A 26,353-nucleotide genomic window follows, 5' to 3' on the forward strand; every position below is an offset into this window, starting at 1 on the left:
ATTGGCATGATCCAGCACACTCTTCTTATGGTCTGATGTTAAGCTACAGCTTGGTCCTGCAGAGGACTCCAAGGCAGATGGAACAGAGGCCATCAACAGTCGAGTAGCAAAAACGTCTGATTTCTTGGCTGTATAGAAAAGCAGGAGACCAAACAGTAGGGCTCATGAATTTCAGACCCCCTCAGAGGGTCCAGGCCGAAGGCAACCAAGGCCAGTGGGTGAGACTAATGGTACCTTTTCTCACCAGTTCCAAACCTTCCTTCAAAGTGTGTTCAATGCAAGTTAATACTTAAGTTTGCCAAGGCATCAAATATAAACTGATTACCTTCATAACTTGCAAGTTTTAATACAGTCACTTACAGGATACTTTCGGTAAGTGGTTAAACTACAACATTGCTCACACACATATCTACCTGGTCTGTACAGAGATGTCTGTGTTCTAGCCAGGAAGGAACTGTTGCTATGTATTAACTCCCTAGAAAGATGTTAAATGAGACTGGTTTTCCCTTTTCCCTCCAGTAAGGAGAGAGATCCTGGCTTGTTGTCTAAACTGCCACATTAGTGGGTTTCTTTGAGGTCCAGCCTCAAAAGTAGCTTTATTCTGGATGAGTGACAAAAAGGGCTGGACATGGGAGGCAGGTTTCCACGACGGTAAAGACATAGGGAGGGGGCGGATGGCAGGAGCAAGGGAAAATATTTGTTTCTTGGCTGGATTCTGCCAGGTTGGGGAAATTTGCAGCACCTCAATGTTGGCAAAAGGCCTTAACGCCATCTCTGCTGCCCCATTGTAGTCAAGATACCAACCCGGAGGATGTATGTTGACCCCAAGACCTGTGAAGACCCCCTACAGGCTGTCTCTCTCTTTGCCAAGGAACTTGATAGCTCCAGCATCAAAATGGAAAAGCTGCTTGGGACAGGTGAGTGTTGTGGATCCAGGCCCTTTGCTTTTCAGTGAGCTCGACGGTCCCTTCCTTCCATGCTTCATTGTGCTGGGGAAGCAGCTGTGCACCTATGTGGGAGCCCCTTGACTTGGAGATGGCACAGCCCTGCTGCTGTCTTCTCCATATGTTGCATGCCCCCCTCCTCTTCTTAAAGAACATAGGAAGCTACCTTGTACTGAGTTAGGCCATCAGTCCTTCTAGTTCAGTACTGCCTACAATGATAATTGTGAGCACTGAGAAAAGTATGTTGTGATTGCTTAAGACCCAGCATGGGATTCTCAAAAATAAGTCAGGTCAGACAAATCTCATTTCTTTTTTTTTTCTTTTTTTTTGATGGAGTTACAAGCTTGGTGAATCAGGGGAATGCTGTGGACATAGTGTATCTTGATTTCAGTTAGGCTTTTGACAAAGTCCCTCACAATATTCTTGCGAGGAAGCTGGTAAAATGTGGGTTGAACAAGGTAACTGTTCAAGCAGGGGAAGCCTCCAGGGAACCTGAGGATAAACTGTAGGAACTGATTGCATATAGTTAGGTATTAAAACAATGATTCCCAAATGGGGGCAGTGGGATTACCTTGGGCGGGGGGGGGGTAGCAGGGGAGCAGCAGGGGAGCACTGGAGTGTGAATTTGACTTTGAAAAGCTCATATCACTGAATCAAGTTAAATTAGACTTTGAAAAGCTGGTATCACTGGATCAAGTTAATCAGGTTTGTTGAATTAATTAAACAGTGTTAATTAGATTTTGAGTAAATGTGCAATTAATTGTTAGTGTTTTCAATCTTATTGTGTTATTTATTATCTTCCTTAGTGGGTCATGCAAACTGCTACTCCGAATAACACTTTTTACAGGGAAGGGGGCACTGGGGATGCATTTATGGAACCAAGGGGGCAGTGGCCCCCAAAAGTTCAAGAACCACTGTGTTAGAACAGTTATGGGCCCTGAATCATAAAAGGCGATAGATAATCCAAAACAGCACAATAGCACAAACTAGATGAAATTTAAGAGAAACAACAACAATGGCATTGGGTCTTCTCCCAGAGCTGCAGCAGCACCCCACCCCTTTTCTCCCTTTCTCAACTGGCACACGCCAACTTTTCCTTTCTCTGCCATTCCTTGCTGCTAGAACTTTTCCAATAAAAAACCCTCTGTAGGAAGCCATGAGGGACTGCGGGGGCCTCATATTTCGGCAGTGGCTCCCTTTCCACTTTCAGAGTCCGGGGGGAGGGTGCTGTTGCATGTGGATTTCTTGCTTACGCAGCGAGGGAGTTTGGTTCTAACTCCGGGTCCTTCTTCTGGGCAGGAGAATTTGGAGACATCTGCCAGGGGTGCCTGAAGCTCCCCAGTAAGCGGGAGCTGCCTGTGGCCATCCGGACCCTGCAAGCCAGCTGCTCCGAAAAGCAGGTCCACACCTTCCTCACTGAGGCCAGCATCATGGGCCAGTTTGACCACTCCAACATTGTCCGTCTGGAGGGAGTTGTTACCAGAGGTAAGAAGCACTTATGGATTCTGCCCATTTGCATGCCAGAAGATGGTACTTCCTGCAGAACACCAGGCAGTCGTTCCTTGCATAGCCCCTTGAAGCGCCTGTGTTGCACACCTTCAAGGGAGGTCCAAGACTGTGTATCAGGCACTGACCTCTGCTGCCTTGCCAAGTGTATGTTGAGAAGATGCCCAAGCTTGATTTCAACTCTGTGTGTGTGTGTGTATGGGGAGGTGGCTCTCTTCCGCATTTGGATTCTGGAACCTCAGGCTGCTCTACCTGGGGTTTGGGATTATTTCCAGGCAGTGCCGTGCCCCTAACTGTTCCTGCTTGAGGGCACTGGGAATCTCCTTGCTGTGGTGATGCCTCTTCCTTGCTAAAATGGAGGTGTGGTGTGTTTGTGTAAAAAAAAGTCTGCCTTTTGTGTGTATAGAATGTATCCTATTGCCATGGGCGTAGCCAGGATTTGGGGGGGGCAGGCCTTTTGTTTTTTTGGGGGCAGAATCTGTTAGCTATGTATTTTTATTAATTTTTATTGATTAAGGGGAGCAGCTGCCCCTCCCTGCCACCCCTTGACTATGCCCATTCCTACTGCACAAGGATAAGGGTCACATTCATTGCTGTGCCCATTACTAGTATGCAGCCCCAAGACCTAGGAGGGAATGCAGCCCTACAAGTGAGAGAACTGGCTGTCTTTTTTCTCCTGTGCCCCCCACCCATGGGGAGCGAAGAACACATTTTTCTCTCTTCCGTATCACTAGAACTCATGGACATTCAATTAAACTGAAGGACTATCGAGGCCTACTAGATGGACCATTGGTCTGATCCAGCAGGCTCTACTTATGTTCTTAGAAAATACGGCTTTGCATTGAGGCAGCGGTTGCTGGTCCTCCTGCGCATGGCACTCCTTCTAGGAACATGGTGTCCTATGCATGAAAAGCAGCAGGAGCCACCAGGTTCAGTGTTTAAGGGCATGCTGGTTTCACACTGTGAGGCAGTTCAGGTGGTTCTGTGGACAGTTTACACCAAGGAAAAGTGTGATCAGGCAGGCAAATGCCCCAATGCCCTCCCTCTCCTTAACAGTCATTAAGGGACTGGAATAATTACGCACTTACTTGTGGCCAGCAAAAATGAAAGCAGCCGCTGCCTGGCTTGGGTTTTTTTTTGTGTGTGTAGCTGCAGTTCTGCCTAATTGCCTGGGTGATTTAAAAGCCATCTCAGGAAAGTGACTGTCCTGTGTGAAGGCAGGGAGAGAATACTGATGGTTTTCTTAATTGCTTGCAGTGGAGTCTGTGGTGGTTAATGTGGTTTAGAAAGACGATTATCCAGAAATGCTGGGACTACACACTCTGGAGGCCAAAGGTTCATTTATGTGTCAGTTCCAGCCCACAACATTAAGATGCTTAGGGGTTCTGTAGCTAATTTAATAAGCTGGGAAGCCAGTCTCACTGCAAAGGGTTCATTGAGCAGCTGGTCTTCATTCATCAGGCTAGTCCAGAGAGAGGAGAGTTTTAGGGAAACAACATAAGCAGGTGGGCAATTGATCCTTGCATGGCATCGCTTCATGGAACTGCCTTACTGGGACCAAGCAATTGCTTCCTCCCACAAGGGTGCTTCAAAGGTAATCTACTCCAATTTGTTACTAGTGCAGGAAGTACAGCACTACAATACTGCCTCTGTGTGAACATGAATGTGATGTTGCTACCGGTGCATGATTAACATCTTTCTGACCTAATGTCACAGATAGAGCCCTCTGTCTCATCTAGCTGGTTTTCAGACAGACAGACCCAGAGACTAGATTCTTGTTTCTCTGTGTAGGGAACCCAATGATGACTGTGATGGAGTACATGGAGAATGGGGTGCTGGACTCCTTTCTGCGGGTGAGTGAGACCTTTCCCTGATAGTGGGATGAGCTATATGCCAGCCACTTGCCTGGTGGAGTCCTCTGCTGATGCGCCCGCAGCCAGCCTCATGGATTTTTCTCTTCCCACCCATAGCGGCATGAGGGGCAGCTCATGGCTTCCCAGCTGATTGGCATGCTGCAGGGGATTGCCTCCGGGATGAAATACCTGACTGAGATGGGCTACATCCACAAGAAACTGGCAGCGCATAACATCCTGGTAAATGGGGAGCTGGTCTGCAAAATCTCTGGCTTCAGAGTAGGCCAGGAAGAGAAGATGGAGACCGTTTTCAGCACGCTGGTATGTATTTGGGAGGGGGCAGGAAGAATAATAGATCCTTGGAAGGGACACCAAGGATCATCTAGTCCAACCCCTTGCAATGCAGGAAGCACAGCTGAAGAATCCATGACAGATGGCAATCCAACCTCTGTTTAAAAACCTCCAAGGAAGGGAGAGTCTTGGAAGACCGCCTTCTGAAGTAGTCTGTTCCACTGCCAATGGTGGTGGTTTTCCACCTGTCAGGGAAGCTTCAGCTGTGATTCCTGCATTGCAGGGAGTTGGACTATATGACCTTTGGGGTTCCTTCCAACTTTATGATTCTGTGAACATTTTAAGTATCAAATTACACACCAAAGCCTTTGAATGACACCTTCCAGATGCCACCAGGATGAGCATTTTTGGAGCATTTTGATGAAAGCAGAAGAGAAGGCAGGCAGCGGATATACAGTATGCTGTATGTGCAGAGGCATAAGGGGAGCACTGCAAGGGGCATTGGAATCACCCCTTGGTGCTTCCTGTGCTTTGAATGGGGAAGCCCTCCTGGCTTCCCTGTTCTTTCTCTTCCTGCTGCTGCTGTGATCTTCCTTGATGAAAGACATTAAATGGGTTGTGCTGGGCAAGCGACAAGCTGCCTCATGAAATATTAATTGTAAACCATCTAGCAGGAGAACTTAACTATTGCCTGAATATTTCAGGACTTCCCTTCCTTTCCCTACACACACACACACACACACACACACACACACGCACACACACCTTGCTTTGAACGTTAACTAGCTCATTTTAAATGAATTTGGGACAGAGTTTCCCCTGAGCAATCCAGCTGTGCTGCATGTGCAGTATAAAGGCCAGCTTTCCGGTAGCAGGTGGGGAAGAGAGAGAATGGAAACAGGGATCTGGCAGCACGAAAGACGTGAACTTTGTTTCTCATTTTGTATTTTTATGCTGTGAACAACCCTGTGATCTTTGGATGAAGGACAGTATACAGATTTAATACATAATAATGATAATGAGGCAGACAACGTGTATGTGTGGTGTTTTCTGTAGAGCAACAGAATTGTAGAGCTGGAAGGGATTCCAAGGGTCATCTAGCTCAACCCTCCGCAAAGCAAGAATCCCTGACAGGTGGCCATCCAACAGGTGGCTTAAAAACCTCTAGAGAAGGAGAGTTCACAACCTTCCACGATAGTCTGTTCCACTGTCAAACAGCTCTTACCATCAGAAAGTTCTTCCTAATGCTTAGTTGGAATCACCTTTCTTCTCATTTGAATCTCTTGGTTCAGGCCCTCCCGTCTGGAGCAGCAGAAAACAAGCCTGCTCCATCTTCCTTGAGACCACCCTTTAGATATTTGAAGATAGTTATCATAACACTTCTCAGTCTTCTCTTCTCCAGGCTAAACATACCCAACTCCTGAACTGTCCCTCGTAGGGTTTGGTTTCCAGAAACTTGATCTTCTTGGTCACCTTTCTCTGCATATTCTTCAGCTTGTTAATACACTTCTTAAATTATGATGCCCAGAACTGGACACAGAACTCCAGGTGGGGTCTGACCAAAACAAAATATAGTAGTACTAAAACGTCCCTTGATCTGGACACTATAAATCTGTTGATGCAGCCTAGGATTGCATTAGCTTTTTTGCTACATCACCACACAGTTGACTCATGTGATGGTTGTGGTTTACTAAGACCCAGATCCTTTTCACATGTACTGTACTGCTGGCAAGTCAGGTGTCTCCCAGCTTATATTTGTGTATCTGGTTATTCCTGCCTAAGTGTAGAACCTTACATTTGTCTCTATTGCAATTAATTTTGTTTCTATTGTTACTTATTTTCTGGTCTTTCTTCAATGCCTTTTCTTTATGCATGCCCAGGGTGGGAAAAGCTTGGTGCTGTGGTTGGCCCCTGAAGCATCCCAGTACCACCGTTTCAGTTCAGCCAGTGACATGTGGAGCTTTGGCATTGTCATGTGGGAGGTGATGTCCTACGGAGAGAGGCCTTACTGGGACATGTCGAACCAGGACGTAAGTGGCTCCCCAGTGTGCTGGAGGTGGTGGTGTGGACGAGGAGCAGAAAATGGGCAGGCCAAGACTCCCTGGGCCTCTGCCTTTCCACCACTCTGTTGTGCTTCGTGGTGGGAGGGAATGTGGTGGGTGTGGTTGTGCTTTTGGTTGCAAGCGAGAGCATCCTACCACGCTCCTGCTGGGTGTGACTTCCATCTCCAACAATTGCTTCCAGGTGATAACAGCCATTGAAGATGGCTTCCGGCTTCCTGCTCCTGCAAACTGCCCACCGGCTCTGCACCAGCTGATGCTAGATTGCTGGCAGAAGGACTGTACCGAGAGGCCAAAATTCTCCCAGGTCCATAGCACACTTGGCAACATGCTTCAGGCCCCAGAGCTCTCGAGAAACAGCACCTTCACCTATGCCAGGTGATTGCATTATCCCCGACCCTCCCACCTTGAAGCCCATGTAGAAAACAGCAGTGACAGAGGCTGTATTTGCACACATCTGAGCTTAGGGGGCGGTGGAAGGTTCTGGGGCATAAGACCTTCCTTCCTGTGATGTCCCCACATAGCTCCTCTCTCTTTCTTTCCAGGACTGCCAGCTGCTCCCTCCCTCCCTCCGACTGCCCTTTTTCCTCCTTCCCGTACTTCAGCTCTGTTGGGGAGTGGCTGGAAGCCATTGAGATGAGCAGGTATAAGGACAGCTTTGTGGCTGCTGGCTATTGCTACCTGGATTCAGTGGCCAGAATGACAGTACAGTAAGTGAACCTCCCCTCCTCTAGAAGGACGCTGCCAGCCAGCCACACATAGGCTTGGCTACACCCAACTATGGCCCCTTGTAACAGGGAAGGGCCCAGAGAGCAGGGCGGCAACCTGGCTCTGGGGTTGGCTTCAGGCTAACCTGAGAAAGCTGCTGCTGCTGCTCCTTGGGCGGCTTTCTCTTTTGAGTGGTGGCAGCTGGGAGTCTGACACACACTTCCTGGGCCTCCTGAACAACTGACTTGGCTTATGGTCTCTCAGAACTCTCCTCAGGGGTGTTCTGCTGTGCTTTGCACCCAGTTCCCACTTGCTGGCTCTGGTACTGCTGAGGCACTCCTCACCATCCATCAGCCCCATTTCCCAGTCTTAGTTGCTTGATGGGACTAGGTGAGCTGCTGTGCTCAGACTGACTCTGGTATGGAGTGGGCTGCTCACTTTTTTTTTTATTCCAGAGATGTTCTGAGCTTGGGGATCACCTCTGTGGCACACCAAAAGACTCTCCTAAGTGGGATCCAAGCACTCCGGGCTCAAGTGATCCAGATGCATGGCCACGGAGTGCAGGTGTGAAAGCAGGGCAGCGGTGTGTGTCTGCAGAACCAACCTGAGCTGCCCACTGGCCCTGGTGAGGCCACGTCTCTGAGACTTTACCTGAGAGCAGAGGATGTTGGCAGCTATGTCCTGGAGACGCAGGAAGGTGGTGGGAACCAACTGCCCCCTTCCATGGGAGGTCCAGAGCGACCTCTCTGCAGCAGCTGAAGAGCTGGTCTTTTTCTTCCCCATCTACCCCAATGGCACCTTGGAGAGGAGACTGAGCAAGAGGGTCTGCTGGTGACCCTTAAGCCCCCTGAGAGTCTGAACTCAGAGCAATGCATCTTCTGAGAAGCTGCCAATTATTGAAATTTCCTCAATGGGCAGTAGAGTGACTGTTTCTCCAGTGAGCCTCCTTTCCCAGCCTCCTTCCATCACTTCTTGGGCAGATGGGAAGACTGCACACTCCACCTCTACCTGGAATGAAGGCTACATGGGCAACAGCAGGAAGATGCACAACTGGAAACAGGTTTACTGCAAGACAATGGGCTACTTTGATGGTACTGTGTTGATGCCAACCTTGTCCAATATGGTGTCTCACCTGTGCACAGCCAGAAAGAAAATCAGTTAAAGGGTGGAAGGATGATGGTTCCTGCCCTGGAGATCCTTTCTCAGTGGGCAATGGAATCCTGCCTCACATGCTGCTGAGCTCCAGCCCACTCAGCTCTTGAGTGCCAAATGCTTGCAGCAGTCAATTCTGATGGCATCTCTTCCTGAAGTCATTAGCCACAGACACCTCTCTCTCAGACTCCCATTGCTCCTGACTCCTCAAAGCAAAGAGCCTTCACAGGATGCAGAGAAAGTATCACAAGCTTCAGCTGACTTAGCTGGTCTCTGCAGGACAAGCAGAATTCAGGAGTCCTTCCCTCGTTCCTTATCTCAGCCAACAGCAAAGCTGCAGGTTAGCATACCTACTTGCGCTCTTGGAGGCCTGGACCATAACAGCTCCTAGCACTTTATTGGCTTGGGAGCTTGCATTGGGTGATGGGGAGATCTCCCCAAACTCTGGACCAAATGAACAGAGCTGATGGGAGGTGGAAGCAGAGGCAGGCCTCTAGGCTGTCCTAGATCAAGGACCTTTCCTTGCTGGAAATTGGGTTCTTTCCCAGGTCATGAGTTGGAGACAATATACGTTGCAGGCAGCAGGATAAGAAGCATTTGTGTGTGCTGTCCAGCAGGTGGTGGTTTGAGCCATGATGGAACCCCCTGGCTAGTCTTCAGAGGCCACACTGGGCACCCAGGCAGGTATCCTGATGCAATTTTGAAGGCCATGGCAGGGACTCCTGGGAGAGCCAGGCTCTTCTTCCTCCTCCTATGCTGGTGGGTTTTTCCCTTCACTGCCCACTCCTTTGTCTCAGTGTGGCATTTGCCAAATAGACTTATGCTTTTAGAAAGACTAACTTAAGTGGGCCTCTGCAATCCTCCTTTGTTTGGGTCCACAGCAGTTTACTGTATGCTTATCAGTGTACATGATGGTTGTTTTTTACAACTCCATAATCACTGGAGACAGACAGATTTGAAAGGTAAAGGAGTCCAAAGGGGAGGGCTCTCTTGCTCCACCCATCAGTGTTCCCAGCTCTGGAGCACAGACAGTGGGCATGCTGCTCTGAATAGCACCACCACACCTCACGTGGACTGCAGCTGACATTTCTTTGTGGTGGGGATTGTGGAGATCCATGTCCTTCCATGCCAGCGGTGCTTTGGAGAAGAGGTCTCCTTCCCTCAGGATGCCCACCTCTTCAGCCCAATACACACAAGCTATAGAGGCTTCAGACTCAAGGGAAGCTGCAGGTGAGAACTCTGAGCAATGCAGAAACTCATAGCTGTCCCTTGTTCTGGAAGAATACAGGAAGAGCTGATGAACGTTGGGAAGGAGAAGACCTGCTCTTTTGGGCAAGCCAACCAAGTACATGCCCTAATCATTGGCTCCACTCTTGGCTACTGAAAATATTAGTGCCTGCTGGACTCGAAAGACAAGTGGGTGGTTCTCACTTGCCTTGCCAGCCAGTTGGTCCAGATCCTCTGTGGAAAGACTACCTTCCCTTTATGAGGCACCATCTCTCTGAGACTGTGCAACTTGAATCTTTTTGTTTGATCTAGAGAATAATATATTTTAGAGCAAGAAATTGAATCACTTGATTCCTGTTCACCTCACCAGATGGGGAGTTTGGGTGACCTTGGGCCAGTCACTGTCTCTCAACCTAACCTACCTCACAGGGTTGTTGTGAGGATAATATGGGACGGAGAACTCTGCACACCACCTTGAACTCCTTGGAAGAAATGTGGGATATAAATGCAATAATAAAATAAAATAAAATACAGTATGCTTGAATTAGCTGAAAGACACATGCATGGCTGTTAACGCAGTGTTTCCCAAGAGCAAGAATCCTTCACCATTTTATATGTTCCCTAGCAAGCACCTTGTCTCCATAGTTTATTTTTTAACTATAAAGGTGAGCTAGGAAGGATCTAACTACACAGAGCAACTCAATTTGCAAGTTTCCTACGGAAACTCTCTATTGCCATGGAGAGAGGAGTAACTCCCATCTTCTAGTCAGCTTGTTTGGGACGTCCCGAGATCACAAATGCACAACTTCCTCCAGTTCTAATCAAATCTTCACTCACTGATTGATCACTGGGAATGCTGAGAAGGGTGATATGCAACAAGTCCTGTAAAACTCCCACTGTAGCCTAAACCCCTTTTTTATTTTATTAAACAGAGGCCTCTCCTTTGGGGCATATCTCAAAATTGCTTTCCCAGGACACCTCCCTTTGTGCAATAAGCCTCCCCCACCCTCCAAGTCTAATATGCCCTCGCATGCTAGAATCCCCGAGTCTGCCCATGCCCTAAAAACAGTTCTGTCTCTCTGCCAGTTCCCCCCTGGGCTTCAACTCCCGCCCCCAGTTTCTCCCGTCTTTTCCCTCCATAGAATTCTTGAACTCCCAGGTGGTGTCCATCGTTGCGCTCTCTTGAATCACCACCTCCTCTGGTGCGCCTGACACAGAGTGGAAGGATGTATGAGAGAAGGAGTAATTCTCCCTTCTTTCTCATTGAACCTCTCTCCTTACCTTTCTAAGGCTGTGTACACACTCCTGCTTACTCTGCATCCAGTGCATTCCCACTGTTGGTTTGGGAAGTGGGGTACACACTTTAGTCACAATCCATAGCTTTCCTGTATCTTAAGAAAATACTGTGTTTTGATGCAGTCAGCTTAGATTCAAATTGAGAAAAAGAACAAGCCTGCTGAGTTTTAAGCTGGTAATGTTTATGCTACAGTGAAGTCATCCTGGGCCACTGTGCCATGGATTCACTCTCAAGTCCTCTTTCTCCCTCCCTGGGAAGCCTTCCCTGGCTTACTGTTAATTGCTACTTTGTGGTATTTTTCTCGATAAAAATGATTCATGGAAAGTTTCTGCTATCATATCCTTTGCTTCCTTGAATACTAAATGACCTGAATGTTAACCCAGCTTGGGTATCTTATATTTTGGCTAAAAAGTGCCAGCTCTGGACTAGCTTTAATCAGACTGACAGCAGCCTGTTCTTTGCAATGAAGCCCGGATCACATTGGAAAACAGTCTCCTGGCACAAGATCAGAACTAAATTCTCTCATGAACTGTGTTTGTTAGCTTTTCCAAAGGCCCCTCAACAGGTCAGAAGGAAGAAGCTCTGAGCACTTCACAAGAAACAGCTGCTTGGGAGTGTGCTTAATGGCACAAGCTCCAGGAGGCTGCTTGCTCCACCCCAACAGTTGCTTGCAATGATAAATGCTCACTTTGTGCCATATCCGAAATAGCTCTGCAGCCAATGTACACATCCATCACGGTGCTCTGCAGAGAGGCAACAATTGAAGTCATTATCTTACCGAAGGTGGCTGTTTGGTGCTCAGTGTCAGCCACAGCTCCTTATCTTTCTCATTATGTTTGGAAGATTAAGTGTTTCAGTTCCCATCATGAATTCCGGAGCCACAAAAAGACATATGGCAAAGTGCATGCATTGCTTATACATTGGAATGGCAAGGAAACAGTCTAGATTGGGTTTAGCTGGATGCATTTTTCTCCATTAATAACATTATCATATTCCTGTTGTCTAGATACAGTCACACCTCCTCAGTTTGCTCACCCACATGCTTGTTTATTCTGCAGCAGGAATTAGGCTTCCAGGTTCTTGCTGTTCCTGCTATCAACATGCAAGTATTATGGAAATGGAGAGGGAGGCAAACTCTGGAGCCAAAGGAAGGCTTTTGGCTTCTCTTCATGCAGAAGGTTCTAGACTCAATCCTTAAACAGAGCTGGTGAAAACTGCTGCCACGTAGTGTAGACAAGACTGAACTAGGTGGGCCAATGGTTCACAGCTATTATTTGCACCACAAACCAACATCTAGAACAACAGACTCAGCTCTTTGGACTCCCAAAGACTAACTGTTATCAAGACTGCAAGGTAGGGGGGATCAGGCTAATTCTAGATGTGCCTGGGACAATGCATCTGGGTAGAAAGATGTGAACTCTGAATCTATGAGATTTCATCCTTCCCCACCCTGTGGAACGAAGGGAGGGAGGAGGGTGACTTTGGCTTTACTGACAAGAACGCAGATCTGTGATATTAGGAGGATGAGAGCAAAGGCATGCTCATGATGGTATCTGACAGCTATACAGAATACCGCTTTCAAAACTGCACCTGCAGACCTTTCATGGTGAACGTACTGCCTCGTTCCCAGTCAGTGCAGGTGCTGTAATCTCTTGCTGAAATCCTATTACTTTTTATACTATGAATGCCCCACTTTTGTTGGGCGATAGTGCAAGAGTCCCAGTTCTGAAGGCAATAATGTGGCAACATTTGGGGCCGCATTGCAAAACACAGAATACCGTAGAATGGCATGTGGATGGTCCAGTATAAAGATGCCGCTAATGCTCTGTTGTTGCATCAGTACACAAGTCTTGAGAAACATGGAGAATGTTCACAACGAGGGGCAGGAGTTCCCTAGTGATGACCAGCTCTGTTTCTCTGCAGCATCTGCGTGTCAGGAGTGGCCCAGAAAAACCTGGCCCAGGGCCTGGGCTTTGTAGTGGGTTGAATGCGACCCAATAGGAAGATTCTGAATCCTGGCAACGGGAGGAGGCGCTGTGGGCGGATCCCCAAGTCTGGGCCGCCTGCTTTGGGGATCCCATTGCAGGAGCAGGAATCATAGCCTGGGATGCTGCTGCTGGATCCATTTATTCACTTCAAGCAATTTACAAACCTGGCCTTCAAAGAGGGAGGAAAGCAGCGCTCTGCACATGCTTCAAGGAAGTGTGGTGGGCGTCGCCAGGCAACAGTCACCTCGCCGCTGCCGTGTCCCCATGGCAACCGAGAAAGAAAGCGGCGCGCGAAAAGCCCCTTCCCATCAGCTTCGGAGCAACCAGCCAATCAGAAGCGCGGGAGAGTGAGTTGGACCAATGGAAACTCGGCGGGAGGTGGCAAAGCGCGCAAGCGCAGATTGAAAGAGAAAAGGGACTACATTTCCCAGCACACCCCACTCCCCACCCAGCGGAGTCCAAGGTCTTAGCGGCACCCGCGTAGCGCCGGCGAGGAAGGGCTGGGGTAGGGCCTTGCCTGGCAGCAATAGGCTTTTGTGCCGGAGAGAAGCAGGTAGGTCAGGAAAGCTGTATTGTCCCTGCTCACCACCACCACCTCCGTCCAAGGAAGGCAAAGCGCTTCCTGTGCCATCTTGGGGCGGAGGGAGGCGTGTCAGCGTCACCTACAAAATGCCGAATATTTTCGGTATTTAAATCCTCCTATCAGCCTTTTCTAGGCAGGTGCTGGTGAGGAATAACATGTCCAGAAGTCTTGAAAATTATAAATTATATGAATTGTTTTAAAAAAAATAATCATAAAGTTTAATACACCACTTGATCGCAGAGAAAACTAAACCCTCAAGGCAGTTTAGGGTGCAGGAGAAAACACGTGGCAGTTTGCTGCCGACTTGGTGGAGAAAGGAGAGCAAACAGGTTAAAATAGAAAAGCAGCGCTTCATGAACTTGCACCAGGGATTCAAAATAAATAAAACCAGAGCAAAATTAAGGATGCAGTTCTCTGGACACTTGCTGGGCGGTGCCTGACATCTCTGCTGCTCACCCAAATGCCTGATGGGGATCAGAGGGGGTTTTGCCAGCCTGTGGAAGAAGGAGGAAGATCTGTGTGTGGACCTGCCGGGGCAGAGTGTTTCAAGCCTTGGCAGCCACTGTGGAAAAGGTCCTGTTTCTGCTGGATAGCATAAAGGGAAATCAGTTGCTTAATTTGGGAGTGTGCTGCGTTGGGCACCATGGGGCTGCGACACTTGAAGCATCCAAGGCTAAAAAGCTGAGCAACTTTATTCTCAGAGTGTCATGCAAACACTGAATGCTCCAGAAGCTCACCCAACACTTCTGGTATGATCAGCGTCCTGACACCTAAAGTGACTGCTGGATGGCTCTTCAGTGGAGGTGGCAAAGTTGGCATTCTTTCCTGCCTTCAGCACTTCTTGGTAGGCAGAATTATGTAAACTACCAAGCACTTGGTCAGCTTTAGTACAAGTTTCCTGCCACCTGCACTCTGGTCATCTACCAGCTGCTGCAGCTCAGTAAACAAGGTGCAGAGCAGACTCTGCGACATCAGAGAGGACTCCTGGGAGCAATTGTGTCAATATCCCATCTCACCGCACTGCCCCACAGTGCGACCCAGGCTTTGACTAGATCACCAGCTCTATCCACTGGAAACCTGCACCGTCCCAGCCTGCCGAGCATTCAGGAACCTACTAGGTTCCATTAATCTCTGGGGGCAGACCATAGAATTGCTCTGCAACCCCTGCAGAGTGGGTCTGCTGCCCAAAGTTCATACATTCTGGCCATGACAACAGGGTTACCATCATCCTTCCTATATCCTCACCATCCCTCTCCCTGCTAAGAGTAAACACTAAACCAAGAGTATGTTGGGATGGGCAGATGGCAATGTGAGACATTCCATGGAGGCCATGAAATCCAGAGCTGGCCCTGAAAAGTACCCATAAGGATAACTTGGTGATGGAGCATTATCTGCTTGTAGCAGTTAGGCTGTGCTAGCATTGCTTCAGAAAACAGTATTAAAATGCACTGTAAATGGCTGGCATGATAGACTGTGGCTGAGAAGTTCACCTAGGAAATCCAGTCGGCTATAGGACTTGAGAAGGAAATTTAAAAAAATGAAAAATCAGAATCCGTTTATTAACTTGGTTAATGATAGCATGAGGAAATCCCAGCTAGCAACCTTCAGCCCTTCTAGAAAAAGGCAGGGAAGATGGGTTTGTTCTCCTCAAAGCTTTACCTAAACTCTGAGGGATGAGGGACATAGTTGGCACCCTCCTGGTGTTGTATTAAACTAGGATTTCATTTTAAACCAGGTATTCTTTTTAAAAAATGATACACAGTAGTGTGTGTGTTTGTATGTGTATGGTTTTGAATCAGTTTTGATTCAGCCTACTGCTATGACTTAACTAACTTGTTTTGAGTCCTGCAAACATGTTTGATGTTCTGCAAAAGGAAATATCTGCTTTGTTTTTGATGCAGATGTGTGACAAGCCAAGTGAGGGGAAGGGCAGGTTGAACCAAGCCTGGTGTTGCTGGAGTCTTGTTACCTGGGCTGCTTCTTGACCTGACTTCTGTGTTTTGTTTCCAGGATGGCTTCTGGGGGCTCCAGTTCCCTGCACACCATTCATGGTGTCCTGCAGGAGTGTTTCCGTGCTCTCCAGGAGCAACACGAGGCTTGGAAGAGAGTGCTAGCTGCCTGCACACCTCTTCTCAGTTCCTTGGCCAACCTGGCTGAGCAGATGCAGGCCTCCCAGAAGGTCTCCTTTGCCAACACCCCCCTGCGAGACTTCCCAGATCTGCCAGAGAGGCTGAGGCACAAGCAGCAATGTGCCATGGAGGCTTTGCTGGAGGTGCTGCAGCAGGACCACCTGTAAGGGCATCTGCTTTGCTTTGTGGGTAGGGCAGAGGGGAGGGGGAATTGCAGCTCTCTGGGTCATTCACAGTGTGAAAAAAGTTCCCGTCAAAATTATTTGGCAGCTGACAGTTTTTTACAGGCAATGAACAATTCTGTATTATTACTCTATAACTTACAACTATGGCATCTTAAAAGTACATCTAAATTTATTTGGGTTGGAGCCAGATCTTAAGCTAATTGAACTTAATTCCCATTGAAATCAAGTAAGTTCAGCTGACTTTGTCTGGCTCCAGTCAGTTATTTATGTAGCACTTTCCCAGTTAAAAAAAGTAGTTTCATGTTTTTACTTATTTTCATAACAGCAGCCCACATGGGGTAGCTCAGTTTGGCTTCCCTTGGCTCTATCCAGTGAGCTTTGTGGCAGTTCCTAGTGAGCTGCCCAAGCTCAGCTCACCGTTCCCATTGCAACAGGTTGAATTTAGGTAAGACCTTTGTTCAAATTAGCAACGTTTGTCTTTTGCTTAAGTTGTCTACACAGCTTTTAGAGCAGGCATAGGCAAACTCGGCCTTCCAGATGTTTTGAGACTACAATTCCCATCATCCCTGAGCACTGGTCCTGTTAGCTAGGGATGATGGGAGTTGTAGTCCCAAAACATCTGAAGGGCCAAGTTTGCCTATGCCTGTTTTAAAGAACCAGCCAAAAATTTCTCACCTCCAACCTGAGCTTGGGCAGCAGAGATGTGCAGGCCAGATTCTCACCCCGTCTTAAACTTGTGCAAGGCCCTTCAGACAATATGGCGGAAGTGCAAACAAGAGAGAATGTAACAATGTATGATGAAAGCCAGTATTAGCACACTTAAAATGAACCAGTAGTTTCTCTGGGTGATTGATCTCTATGGAAACCACCCCAGAGTGTGACATGAGTGGTCTTTGTTTTGTGTAGAATGGAGCTCCAGAAAGTGAGGGATACTGTTGGGGTCCGTGTGGACAGCGTTTTCCGGCTCTGTGAGCAGCCAGGAGATGGCCTAAGCCTGGAGACGACCTTCCAGCGCTCTGCATCATGCCCCTCATTGGCGGACATGCTGGAGTGGCTTCTGGATGTTGAAGAATTTTACCATCGTGTGTATCCTTTGAAAGAGTTATGCATCTGCAAGGTCCTCCTGTTCTCCAGAAACAGACCTTTATTAAAATAATTGTCTATGCAGCCTTTATGTCTGTCTTGAAAAAGACCCCCAAGATAGCTAACAGTTCAGTTTAGCAATAAACACTGAAACACAAGCCAGTAAAAGAAAACAACATTAGCACTCCAGAATCCTTGTTGCCTCCAGCTCTGGATAAGATGCCTCACTGTTGATTCAGTTGTCACTTGTGAGAGTTGCAGGGCCCCAGCCCCAAGGCCATTCTCCCACAACTTTTCAAGCTGTGCAAATGTGGAGGAGGCAGTTTCAAGCCCTCTGCCCCCAGAAACACTCTCATTTCCTTCCATGGAGTTCAGCTCTTCTCATCGCCCCTGAAAAGCTCCTGTTGAGAGCATCTGGCAAGATGTAAATTTACCAAATAATCCTGTGCTGGACTGCTCTCGTTTGCCCCTCTGATTTGTGTAGCTTGAAGTTATTGTGCCACCTCCTTTGACTGAGGCCCTTTGGGCTTTCCCCATTTTCATGGAGCAGGGTGAGTGGAAATGCGTCTCTGTCATTCCACTTTGAGCTGGCTGCTTATCTGTCCTTAACACCTGAAAAGATACTTGGGGCTCAAGTTTCTCCTCCTTCAGGTTAGCTACACGAATCTGATGGAGATGCAAGCTCTTCCAAAGGCCTGGGAGCAGGTGCTACAGCAGGGCCTCCAAAACACAGTAGAAGGTAATGACACCAATGTGGAACATGTCTTTGGCGATGAGGTGGGATCAATAGCAAACACAAACCCTCAGCTTCTAGTAGCTGAATAGAGGTATAGTACCATGAATATGGGTAGGGACGCGGGTGGCGCTGTGGGTAAAACCTCAGCGCCTAGGACTTGCCGATCGCATGGTCGACGGTTCGAATCCCCGCGGCGGGGTGCGCTCCCGTTGCTCTGTCCCAGCGCCTGCCAACCTAGCAGTTCGAAAGCACCCCTGGGTGCAAGTAGATAAATAGGGACTGCTTAACAGCGGGAAGGTAAACGGCGTTCCGTGTGCTGCGCTGGCTCGCCAGATGCAACTTGTCACGCTGGCCACGTGACCCGGAAGTGTCTGCGGACAGCGCTGGCTCCCGGCCTATAGAGTGAGATGAGCGCACAACCCTAGAGTCTGGCAAGACTGGCCCGAACGGGCAGGGGTACCTTTACCTTTACCATGAATATGGAGGCTTTATTTTTGGGTATCATAAATGTTAATACTGGGAGTGTTCAGTGCACCTTCACATACACTGCCTTATTGTGATCCTTACACCATTCCTGCAAAATAAGGCAGTGCGCTAGTGCTGATGCAGGGCAAGGGTTCATGGCAGAGGTAAGATTTTGACGGGAAAGTCTTAGTCACTGGCAAATAGCCACCAACAGGCCCATCATCTGTGAACAGGTGCACAACTGAACCAATATTGCCCTATAGAAAACGACAGTGCTTTGCACCTGCAGTATCCCTGCTTTGAAGTTTTACCCATGACCTGTTCCTCACAAAGAGCCCTCTTCTGGTCTGTCTCTCAGAAGTGTTGCTGAAGGTCTCCTACTTTCTGGAAGCTGTGTAAGGACATGGAACTTGCTCATCTTCCCAAGAGAGGCCAGCTTTCCTGGGACAGCTCACCACCATGTGAAGAGGCCCAGACCTTAAACAGGGCTGCTTTTTGTTTTCGGATGGAGCTCCCCAGCCCCGCAGTCAGAAGATGCACAATTCCGGATCCTGGGCTGGTGCTGGCCCTCAGATTTGAAATGAAGAGTATGTGAACCAGTAGCTGGGGATCGTTCCTTATTGAGCCACATGCCACCATTTCTGGTAGGCGTCTCTTTGTAAGTTAAACTTGATGTTGCACCCTTGGAGTGCAAAATGTCCCTTTTCCTGTTGTGCCTGTAGCTGTCCAGAGTGGAACAGCTGCAAGAAGCATAGCCTGGGTGAGGGTCTGTGGGGTAGTTTCTCCAGAAGATCAACCAGATGTCCCTTTTTCCAGGAATAGATGCACGTTGCCTGGCTGAATTTGTATTTAGCCACAACAAAGAGGCAACATTTCTACATACTCTAATGACAGTTGGTCATGGCACCAAACAGAGGAGAAGTAATGTGCATCATTTAAGTGGCACTCAGAAACGAGTGTAAAATGTAAGTGTTGGTGAACTGATTTGGAACAGTGACCACAGTGCTATCAAATTGAACAGATGGGAAAGAATGTCTAAGATAGAAGGAGATGGAAGAAGGTCAATATAGCAATGCTGTTATAAAAATCTATGGTGCAGTTGCACCATATGCATAAATGGAAAAGGTTCAGAAAAAGGCTACCATAATGATCAAGGGGATGTAACAGCTGCCCTATGAGGAACAGTTACAATATTTGGGGCATTTTAGTTTGGAAAAAAGGCAAGTAAGGGGTCTGGGGGAACTTGGGACCATCCAACAAAGCTGAATGTTGGAAGATTCAGGATGGAAAAAGAAAGTACTTCACAGCATATAGTTCAGCTATGGAATTCGTTGCCATAAGATGTAGTAACGGCCATCAAATTGGATAGCTTTAAAAGAGAATTAGACAATCCGTGTCTCCTAGCCATGATGGTTATGTTTTACCTCTACTGTCAGACGCACTATTGCTCTGAATACCAGTTGCTAGAATCACAAGTGGGAAGGGTGCTATTGCATGCAGGTCCTGCTTTGGCGCTTCCTGTGGGCATCTAGTTGGTCACTGTGAGAACAGGATGCTGGACTGAATGAACTCCCTTTGACCTCTTAGAATTTTAGGAATTGCCTTGCAGGAGTTGTTAGGAGCAAAGATGAAAAGAGTTGTGCCTTATCCCTCCCACAGCTTTCCCCCACTTTTGGTGGAAGTGCCGTTCCTCTTGAGAAGCAGGCTTGAGCAGTCAGCTACTGTAAATCAGTTTTGTATGTATTACTTCAGTAATACTGTTAAATTGCAAAGTGTTCTGTCCCAACAGCCCTGTGAAGAAGGTTGGTAATATTTCCGTTTCTATACTGTGGCATCACTGTATCTATGGAAGGAAACTATTCAGCTTTTAAAGTGTCTGTGACTGTATAACAAAATGTGATTGAGTTCTTACTGCTTCCCTGTATGCTGTGTGTCCACTTGAGGGCGCTTGCAGACCTTCCTACAGAGGGAGCGGCTGGGGCGAAGCAAAACCCTTTGCCTCTCTTACTTGGCATATTAGGTCACTGGTCGTTCCTCATTTCATACTCTGGTATTTTAAACAGCCCTGCTGCGCACCTGCTAGAGGAAGATACCACCTCTGTGCAACGGGGAAAATCGCCTGCCTTCAAATATAATTGGTTTATTTTATTATTTATAACACTTTATTGTGAGTTGTCTTGAAAGCTGGGATGAAAGTCATTACAATAGCATTGTAACATTACAATAGCATTGTAAACTCACCCTGGTTTTATTCTACCTCCTCTGTGCTTGTTTCTCTTTTTGCATTTCTTAAAAGGCTCCTAAAAACTTCTTAAAATTAAATAGCCCAGTGCTTTTAGCTCCTGGTCCTCCTTTACTGCATTTTCCATCTCTTTTCTTTTTACCAAATGCATTTTTATCATCCCATGTGATAATACTTAAAATACACTAAGCAGCTTGGAGTGGGTGATGGCAGCAGAAGGTTTACCATCTCGCACAAACACACCCTTGCTGAGCAGCGCAGGGCTCCAGCAGGACACGTGACCAGCAGGTGCCTTTGATCCCTCCCATCTGGAGAATCTGCGTCAAAGCTGTGCATTCCTACGGTCATCTGGTGCTTGTGCTTGTTACCCACAAAACACCTGTCACTGTTAACATTGCACGGCTCTACTAATGTAGTGTTTCTGGCTGGAAATGGTGATGGATGGGTTTGAGGCAACACACATTAAGGCAGCCCAAGAGCATCCTGCACAGCTGTTGCAAGGAGTTGTAGAGGAGCTTCCCTGCATTTGGTGTTGTGGCTGTTGAAGCGACGAGGTGTACTTCTGCCTCTTGTGCTCAGAGCATCAGCTCTCCCACCGGCTGAGTCTGGACTTGACTGTAGCTTTCTCTTTTCCATGTGGCCTCCAAATAAATCAGTCAGAAGAGCAGCCTGTTGCAGCAAAGGCAACAAGAAGCTGAAGAATGCAAGAAGTGGCTGTTGAAGTTGGAGGGTCTACAGACTCTGAAGCTAGAGCAGGGTTTCCCAAACTTGGGTCTCCAGCTGTTTTTGGACTACAACTCCCATCATTCCTAGCTAGCAGGACCAGCGGTCACGGATGATGGGAACTGTAGTCCAAAAACAGCTGGAGACCCAAGTTTGGGAAACCCTGAGCTAGAGAAAGGGAAAAGAGGCTTCTCTTTCTATGTATCTGCCCCAAATGTTTTCTGTCCATCTTCACACATCCTGCAGAAATATGTCCTTCAGGCCACTTGTGAACATAGCTGTGTCATAGTAGCAAACATGCTTAGCTTGCGTTCTCATTTGTTTTGGTGGATCTGGCAGGGTTTATCACATCTTGCCAGCAGTGCATGGAAATGGCAGCCTTGTCACATTTCTGGGGGCAAGCTCACAGCTGACATTTCTGGATCGTGCCCCACCCCCACCCCCCACAATCGCTCTGGGGTGATATCACCCAAGAAATCATTTGTGATTTCTGCTGGAGGGCCTTTTGGGGAGTGGAGGTTGCCTGAAAGGTGCCACTTACCTCAGCAGAGCAAAAGCCAAGCCTGTCTCAGACTGCACCCAGCTGCGGACCTGAAACCAATTAGGCAGGGCGGTGTGCCTTTCCGAGGCAGTAACCCAAAACCGTCACACACATTAGGCTGAGATGGACATTGAGAAGCGGTTGGAATTTGTTACAGAGCAAAACACACAACTTGTGGCGCTGAAATAGAACCATCAGGTTCCGCTCGTACGACCCCTTCACATCAGAGAACTTAATAGAATTATCCCATCAGGGGACATTTGTTGAAGGTCAAATTATTAAAGACAAATGGAATCTTATAAAAACAACAGAGTCTTGTTGCACCTTAGAGACTCGCTAATTAATTATGGTGTAAGCCTCTATATGCCGTAAGAAGGCACTTTGTTGCTTTTTGCGGCAATGGGCTGACGCAACTATTCTGTCCTTCTGGAAATGCCAAAATGTGGTTTGTTCCAGAGTGGCTGGAAAGGGCCAGCTGGGAAGATGGGATTTTGAATGGACTTCTCAGAACAGGCCTCCCCAACCTTCAGCCCTCCAGATGTTTTGGACTACAGTTCCCATCATCCCTGACCAGTGGTCCTGTTAGCTAGGGATCATGGGAGCTGTAAGCCAAAACATCTGGAGGGCTGCAGGTTGGGGATGCCTGCCTCAGAATAAAGGAACTCCAAAGAGCCACTCTAAGCCACCTTCTTGGATGAATGAGAAGATTAAGCTGCCTTACTGTGAATAAGGCCATCTAGGTTAGTTTTCTTTACTCTGGCGGTGGCAGCAGCAGACCCTCAAGGACTTGGGCAGAGGGAGGCCTTTTCCAGCACCTGCTATTGATTCTCTTTAAGTGCAGTTGCTGGTTCTGGACTGGGAAGGTCCTTTGCATTCTTGGTGTGCAGGAGGAGAACGGTGCCGTTTTGACCAGGGACATCTGTGTGGTGAGCTGAGCTTCCTTTTTGTTCCACCCATCCTTCCCCCTTCCTCCCTAGCAGGAGCACCCAACCCACCAGAGTACTGAAATAGGTGATGCTCCTTGTTTGACTGAGTCCCACCAGAAAGCCATTGGGGGAGACGGAGAACGAAGCCTTGGCTTGTGCAGGATTTCTGATGCTACGCATGCCCATGAGGTGCTTTCTCACAGCCTGCCACAAGGTCGAGACATCCTGGCTGTTCCTTCCTTCGCAGTTTTGCTCCTTGCCCAAAGGCAGCTGCATGTGGGCTGGCTGAAGGCCCAACAGCGGAGAAGGGAGAGGAATTAGATCTCATTTAAGCCCACTTTGGTTGTAAATAAACTATAATCACTTCAAATGTTTTGCTTAATAAGGAAAGGATGTTAACCATTAGGCAAACACTCAGCGAGCCCGTTACTGCCAGACTGGAGATACCAAAGGGGAAGGCGATTCAACCCAAGCTGTTAAAACAAACCATTTGCGGGTCTGCAAAGGCGGGTTTGTATTTCTTTAGATCTGGCCCCTTTCCGGGTCCAAATAATCAAAATTCACATTGGGGATGGAGGGGAGAGGAGAGTTAGTATCACTTCTGTAATGCCCCAAGGGAGAAGAGTTGCACAAACCAGGATCTGCTCATAAAGAACTGCTGATTCCCCCTTTCCCCACTTCTGTGGCAATTCCGTACCTCTCCCATCCCAAAAGCCTTTCACTAAGAACTTTAGTCCGGCTCACAAATGGGGGCAGATGACTTGCAAGGGTGAATGATGCCATTGCATTAGGTTGTGACAGAGGGAGAGAATGGAAGGAGGGCTGCTGCTCCACGGACTGCTGAGAGACTAGGTCTCTGGCTCTTCCTCAGCCATTACCCAATAGCATCCACTCTGTCAGGTTGCAGCAGTGTGAGAGATGGGAAGCAGGGCTACTTTGCTGCTTCTGCTGAGAGAACAGCTGCCTTTTGGCTCTCCCTCATCGCCTAGTGGCAGCCATTCTGCCAGGCTGCAGAAGAAAGGGAACGAAGGGAAGCAAGGCCACTCCACTGGTTCTACTTAGAGATTTGGCTACTTTTCTGTCTTTGAACTGACCTATCCCAGCTGGTCCATGTCGGTACTTCATAACTGAGAACTGGTGCTTGACTTTGCTTTTCTCCCTCTCTCCCTCTGCCTTTGCTTATGTTGTGTCCTTAAGGACAGGAACTGGTGTTTGTTTGTTGATCTGTAAGCCACTCTGGGAGCCCTTTTTGGCCGAAGAGTGAGATTTAAATTTTTTAAAAATAAATAAAACAATCAACAATACAGTATTTCTCACATACATGTGTGCTGCATGTGTGCACTTGAAAGCATGCAAAGGGGAGCTGTTTGCAACCGGGGAATGAGAATTTCAGGGGTTGCTGGGAAGATCACCTCCAGGACTCGTCTACTGCCACACTGAGCAATGACCCTTCCAGAGTTGTCTTCTTCCTCCATTCCATCCTTCTCCATCTCTGCTGGTCTTTTTCCATCTGGCCAGCAAGAGGACAGGCTGGCTCATAACTGCTTCAGCAGAAAGTACCCAAGAGACCATTGACCTGTGGGTGCTGCAAGACATCCTGCTCAGGACACCTGGAGACAATCGTGGGTGGGGGGTGGGTAATGTTTTATGGGCTTCTGTTAGGCCCAAGATTTAATCTTTGTTGTATGTTATTTTTTTCTGTTTTTGTATTTTGTTGTAAGACATTATTCATTATAAGGGGTTTATTTAATTTTATTGAATATTTTTTGAGGTGCTTTCTTTAACACTTAAATTTTGTTACATTTCATAACTAAGTGAATTATGTAATTTTTTCCTTGCAAACTGCCTTGGCCATAGTTTACTATGGAAAAGTGGCGTACAGATAAGTTATGATGTTGATGATGGAACATTTGGCACTTCCAGGCAGATTTGTTTCTTTTTGCACATCAAAGGGAAACATTTTTCCTTCCTTCCAGTGTTGCCCATGGATTGCCACTACTTTGTTCTTCTCTGACCCTTCCACCCACCAGCATGAAGGGGCAATTGGCTTTCCCCCATAAGAGTCCAGGCACTATAACTGTCTCATCCATAGGTGTGTGAGTGATCAGGGATCTCATAGTTGCCATGGTCTGACTTTAATGGGATGCGTTGCTCATTCCCCAGAACAGATTACAGGCAAGGACAGAAAGATGCTGTGAGGACCTCTGCCAACTCTCTTGACTCGGGTGAAATAAGCCAGTTGCACAAGTAGAGAAGATCAATAACAGCTGTAGAAAAAGCCAAGAACAGCAGCAAATAGATATGGTTCTCAACATTTTTTGAGGAAACCATTCAAGCAGCATGTTTTGTTGAGCTGGAGTAGAAAAAAATTCCCCAAGCAGTTTTTATCAAGAAGCATCCAGCATTTCCCTTAACAAAAGAGCGTTCTCGAAACGCTTTGAGGACCATGTCTATTGGGCAGCTGCCTCTTCTGTTGCTGTTTTTCTGGGCTGATGAAGCAACGAACATGTGGTAGCGATTGGCGCCTGCTACTTTCTCTGACATCATGACTGAGGGTTAGAGTTGAGCCAGAAGCCTGGGAGAAAGAAGGGGGCATTTTGGAGTTGGGGGGGTTGGAATCCTGGACTCTGATTACAAAATGTTATTTATGAAGTGGTGAGCTCATGAGCAGCCCAGATACTGCCAAATTTAAAGGTTTTTTCATCTAACAGAATGAACATAATTTTAACATGAATATTCAAGCAAAGACCCATGGATTCTGGACAGCTTTATGGACACAAGCAATAAATTCTATGCTCAAGAGCCTCTGCAAGTTGAGTGAATTGGTGGTAAAATGACAAATGCAGTTCAATGTAAAGAAGTGCAAAGCGATGTGTGTTGGGCCAAAAAAAAAATGTTAACTTCATATATGCACTTCTAGGATCTGAACTGGATGTGACTTACCAGGAGTCATAGTGGATAGCTCCGTGAAGATGTTGGCAGTGTGTAGCAGTTGTGGAAAAGGCAAATTCTGTGCTAGAGATAATTAGGAAATGAATTTAATATAAAACTGCGCGTAATGCTGTTACGCAACACTATGGTGCAGCCACTTTTGGAATACTGTGTACGTTTGTGGTGGCCTCATCTCAAAAAGGATATTGTAGAGTTGGGAAAGGGTACAAAAATGATCAAAGAGATGGAGCAACATCCTTGTGAGGAAAGGTTGCAGTATCTGCCACCAGGAACTTTAGAGAAAAGGTGAATAGGACATGACATGATGGAAGTTTATATAATTATGCGTGGCATGGATGAAACGGGTAGAGAGAAGTCGTCCCCCCATAACAGTAGAACTTGTGGACATCCAGTGATGTTGAATATTGGAAATTCAAGACAGATAAAAGAAAGTACTTCACGTAGCTCATGGAATCCGCTTCCACGGGAGGCAGTGATGGGTACCAACCTCTATGGCTTTACAAGAAGATTAAGGAAATTCAGGGAGAAGAGGGCTATCAGTGGCTGCTAGCCATGATGATTATGCTCTGCTTCCACAGTTGGAAACAGCAATGCTTCCGACACTGGTGGAGGAACAGGAGTGCAGGGGAAGCGCATCGCCCCCGGCATGATCCCGGTGGGGTGCCATCACGGCTCCCCCCCCGCTGGGCACCATGTCCCTGCAGGCGGTGCACCACACCCCCCAGGACATGTGCCATACCCCCGTGGGCGGTGCGCCATGCC

The 26,353-nt window shown here is 47.6% G+C and overlaps 2 protein-coding genes across 5 annotated transcripts in view; both read left to right on the forward strand.

Moving 5' to 3' along the window:
* Window positions 1-10,270, forward strand: part of EPHA10 (EPH receptor A10) — a 41,799-nt gene extending 31,529 nt beyond the window's left edge. For all 4 annotated transcript variants that reach the window (XM_083625163.1, XM_083625160.1, XM_083625162.1 and 1 more), the window contains 8 exons: window positions 792-917; window positions 2,244-2,429; window positions 4,242-4,303; window positions 4,421-4,624; window positions 6,475-6,624; window positions 6,839-7,032; window positions 7,200-7,364; window positions 7,818-10,270. In XM_083625163.1, the coding sequence (XP_083481289.1) occupies window positions 792-917; window positions 2,244-2,429; window positions 4,242-4,303; window positions 4,421-4,624; window positions 6,475-6,624; window positions 6,839-7,032; window positions 7,200-7,364; window positions 7,818-7,932 (1,202 nt within the window). In that variant the 3' untranslated portion in view covers window positions 7,933-10,270. The remainder of the gene's footprint in view (window positions 1-791; window positions 918-2,243; window positions 2,430-4,241; window positions 4,304-4,420; window positions 4,625-6,474; window positions 6,625-6,838; window positions 7,033-7,199; window positions 7,365-7,817) is intronic.
* Window positions 10,271-12,261: 1,991 nt separating this feature from the next.
* Window positions 12,262-20,545, forward strand: AIRIM (AFG2 interacting ribosome maturation factor). The gene is made up of 5 exons (XM_083625373.1): window positions 12,262-13,531; window positions 15,620-15,901; window positions 16,830-17,009; window positions 17,627-17,745; window positions 18,566-20,545. The coding sequence occupies exons 2-5, from the start codon at window positions 15,621-15,623 to the stop codon at window positions 18,604-18,606; spliced, it is 621 nt and encodes a 206-aa protein (XP_083481499.1). The 5' UTR covers window positions 12,262-13,531; window position 15,620; the 3' UTR covers window positions 18,607-20,545.
* Window positions 20,546-26,353: the final 5,808 nt, after the last annotated feature.

Source organism: Podarcis filfolensis (genome assembly GCF_964270895.1).
Source record: "Podarcis filfolensis genome assembly, chromosome: 8".
Classification (NCBI taxonomy): Eukaryota; Metazoa; Chordata; class Lepidosauria; order Squamata; family Lacertidae; genus Podarcis; species Podarcis filfolensis.

Excerpts from the sequence above, each read along its gene's own strand:
- AIRIM (XM_083625373.1), top strand. The coding sequence starts at position 15,621 with ATGGCTTCTGGGGGCTCCAGTTCCCTGCACACCATTCATGGTGTCCTG. Across the intron at positions 15,902-16,829 it reads GTGCTGCAGCAGGACCACCT|AATGGAGCTCCAGAAAGTGA; the intron begins GTAAGGGCATCT and ends TGTTTTGTGTAG. Across the intron at positions 17,746-18,565 it reads CCTCCAAAACACAGTAGAAG|AAGTGTTGCTGAAGGTCTCC; the intron begins GTAATGACACCA and ends TCTGTCTCTCAG.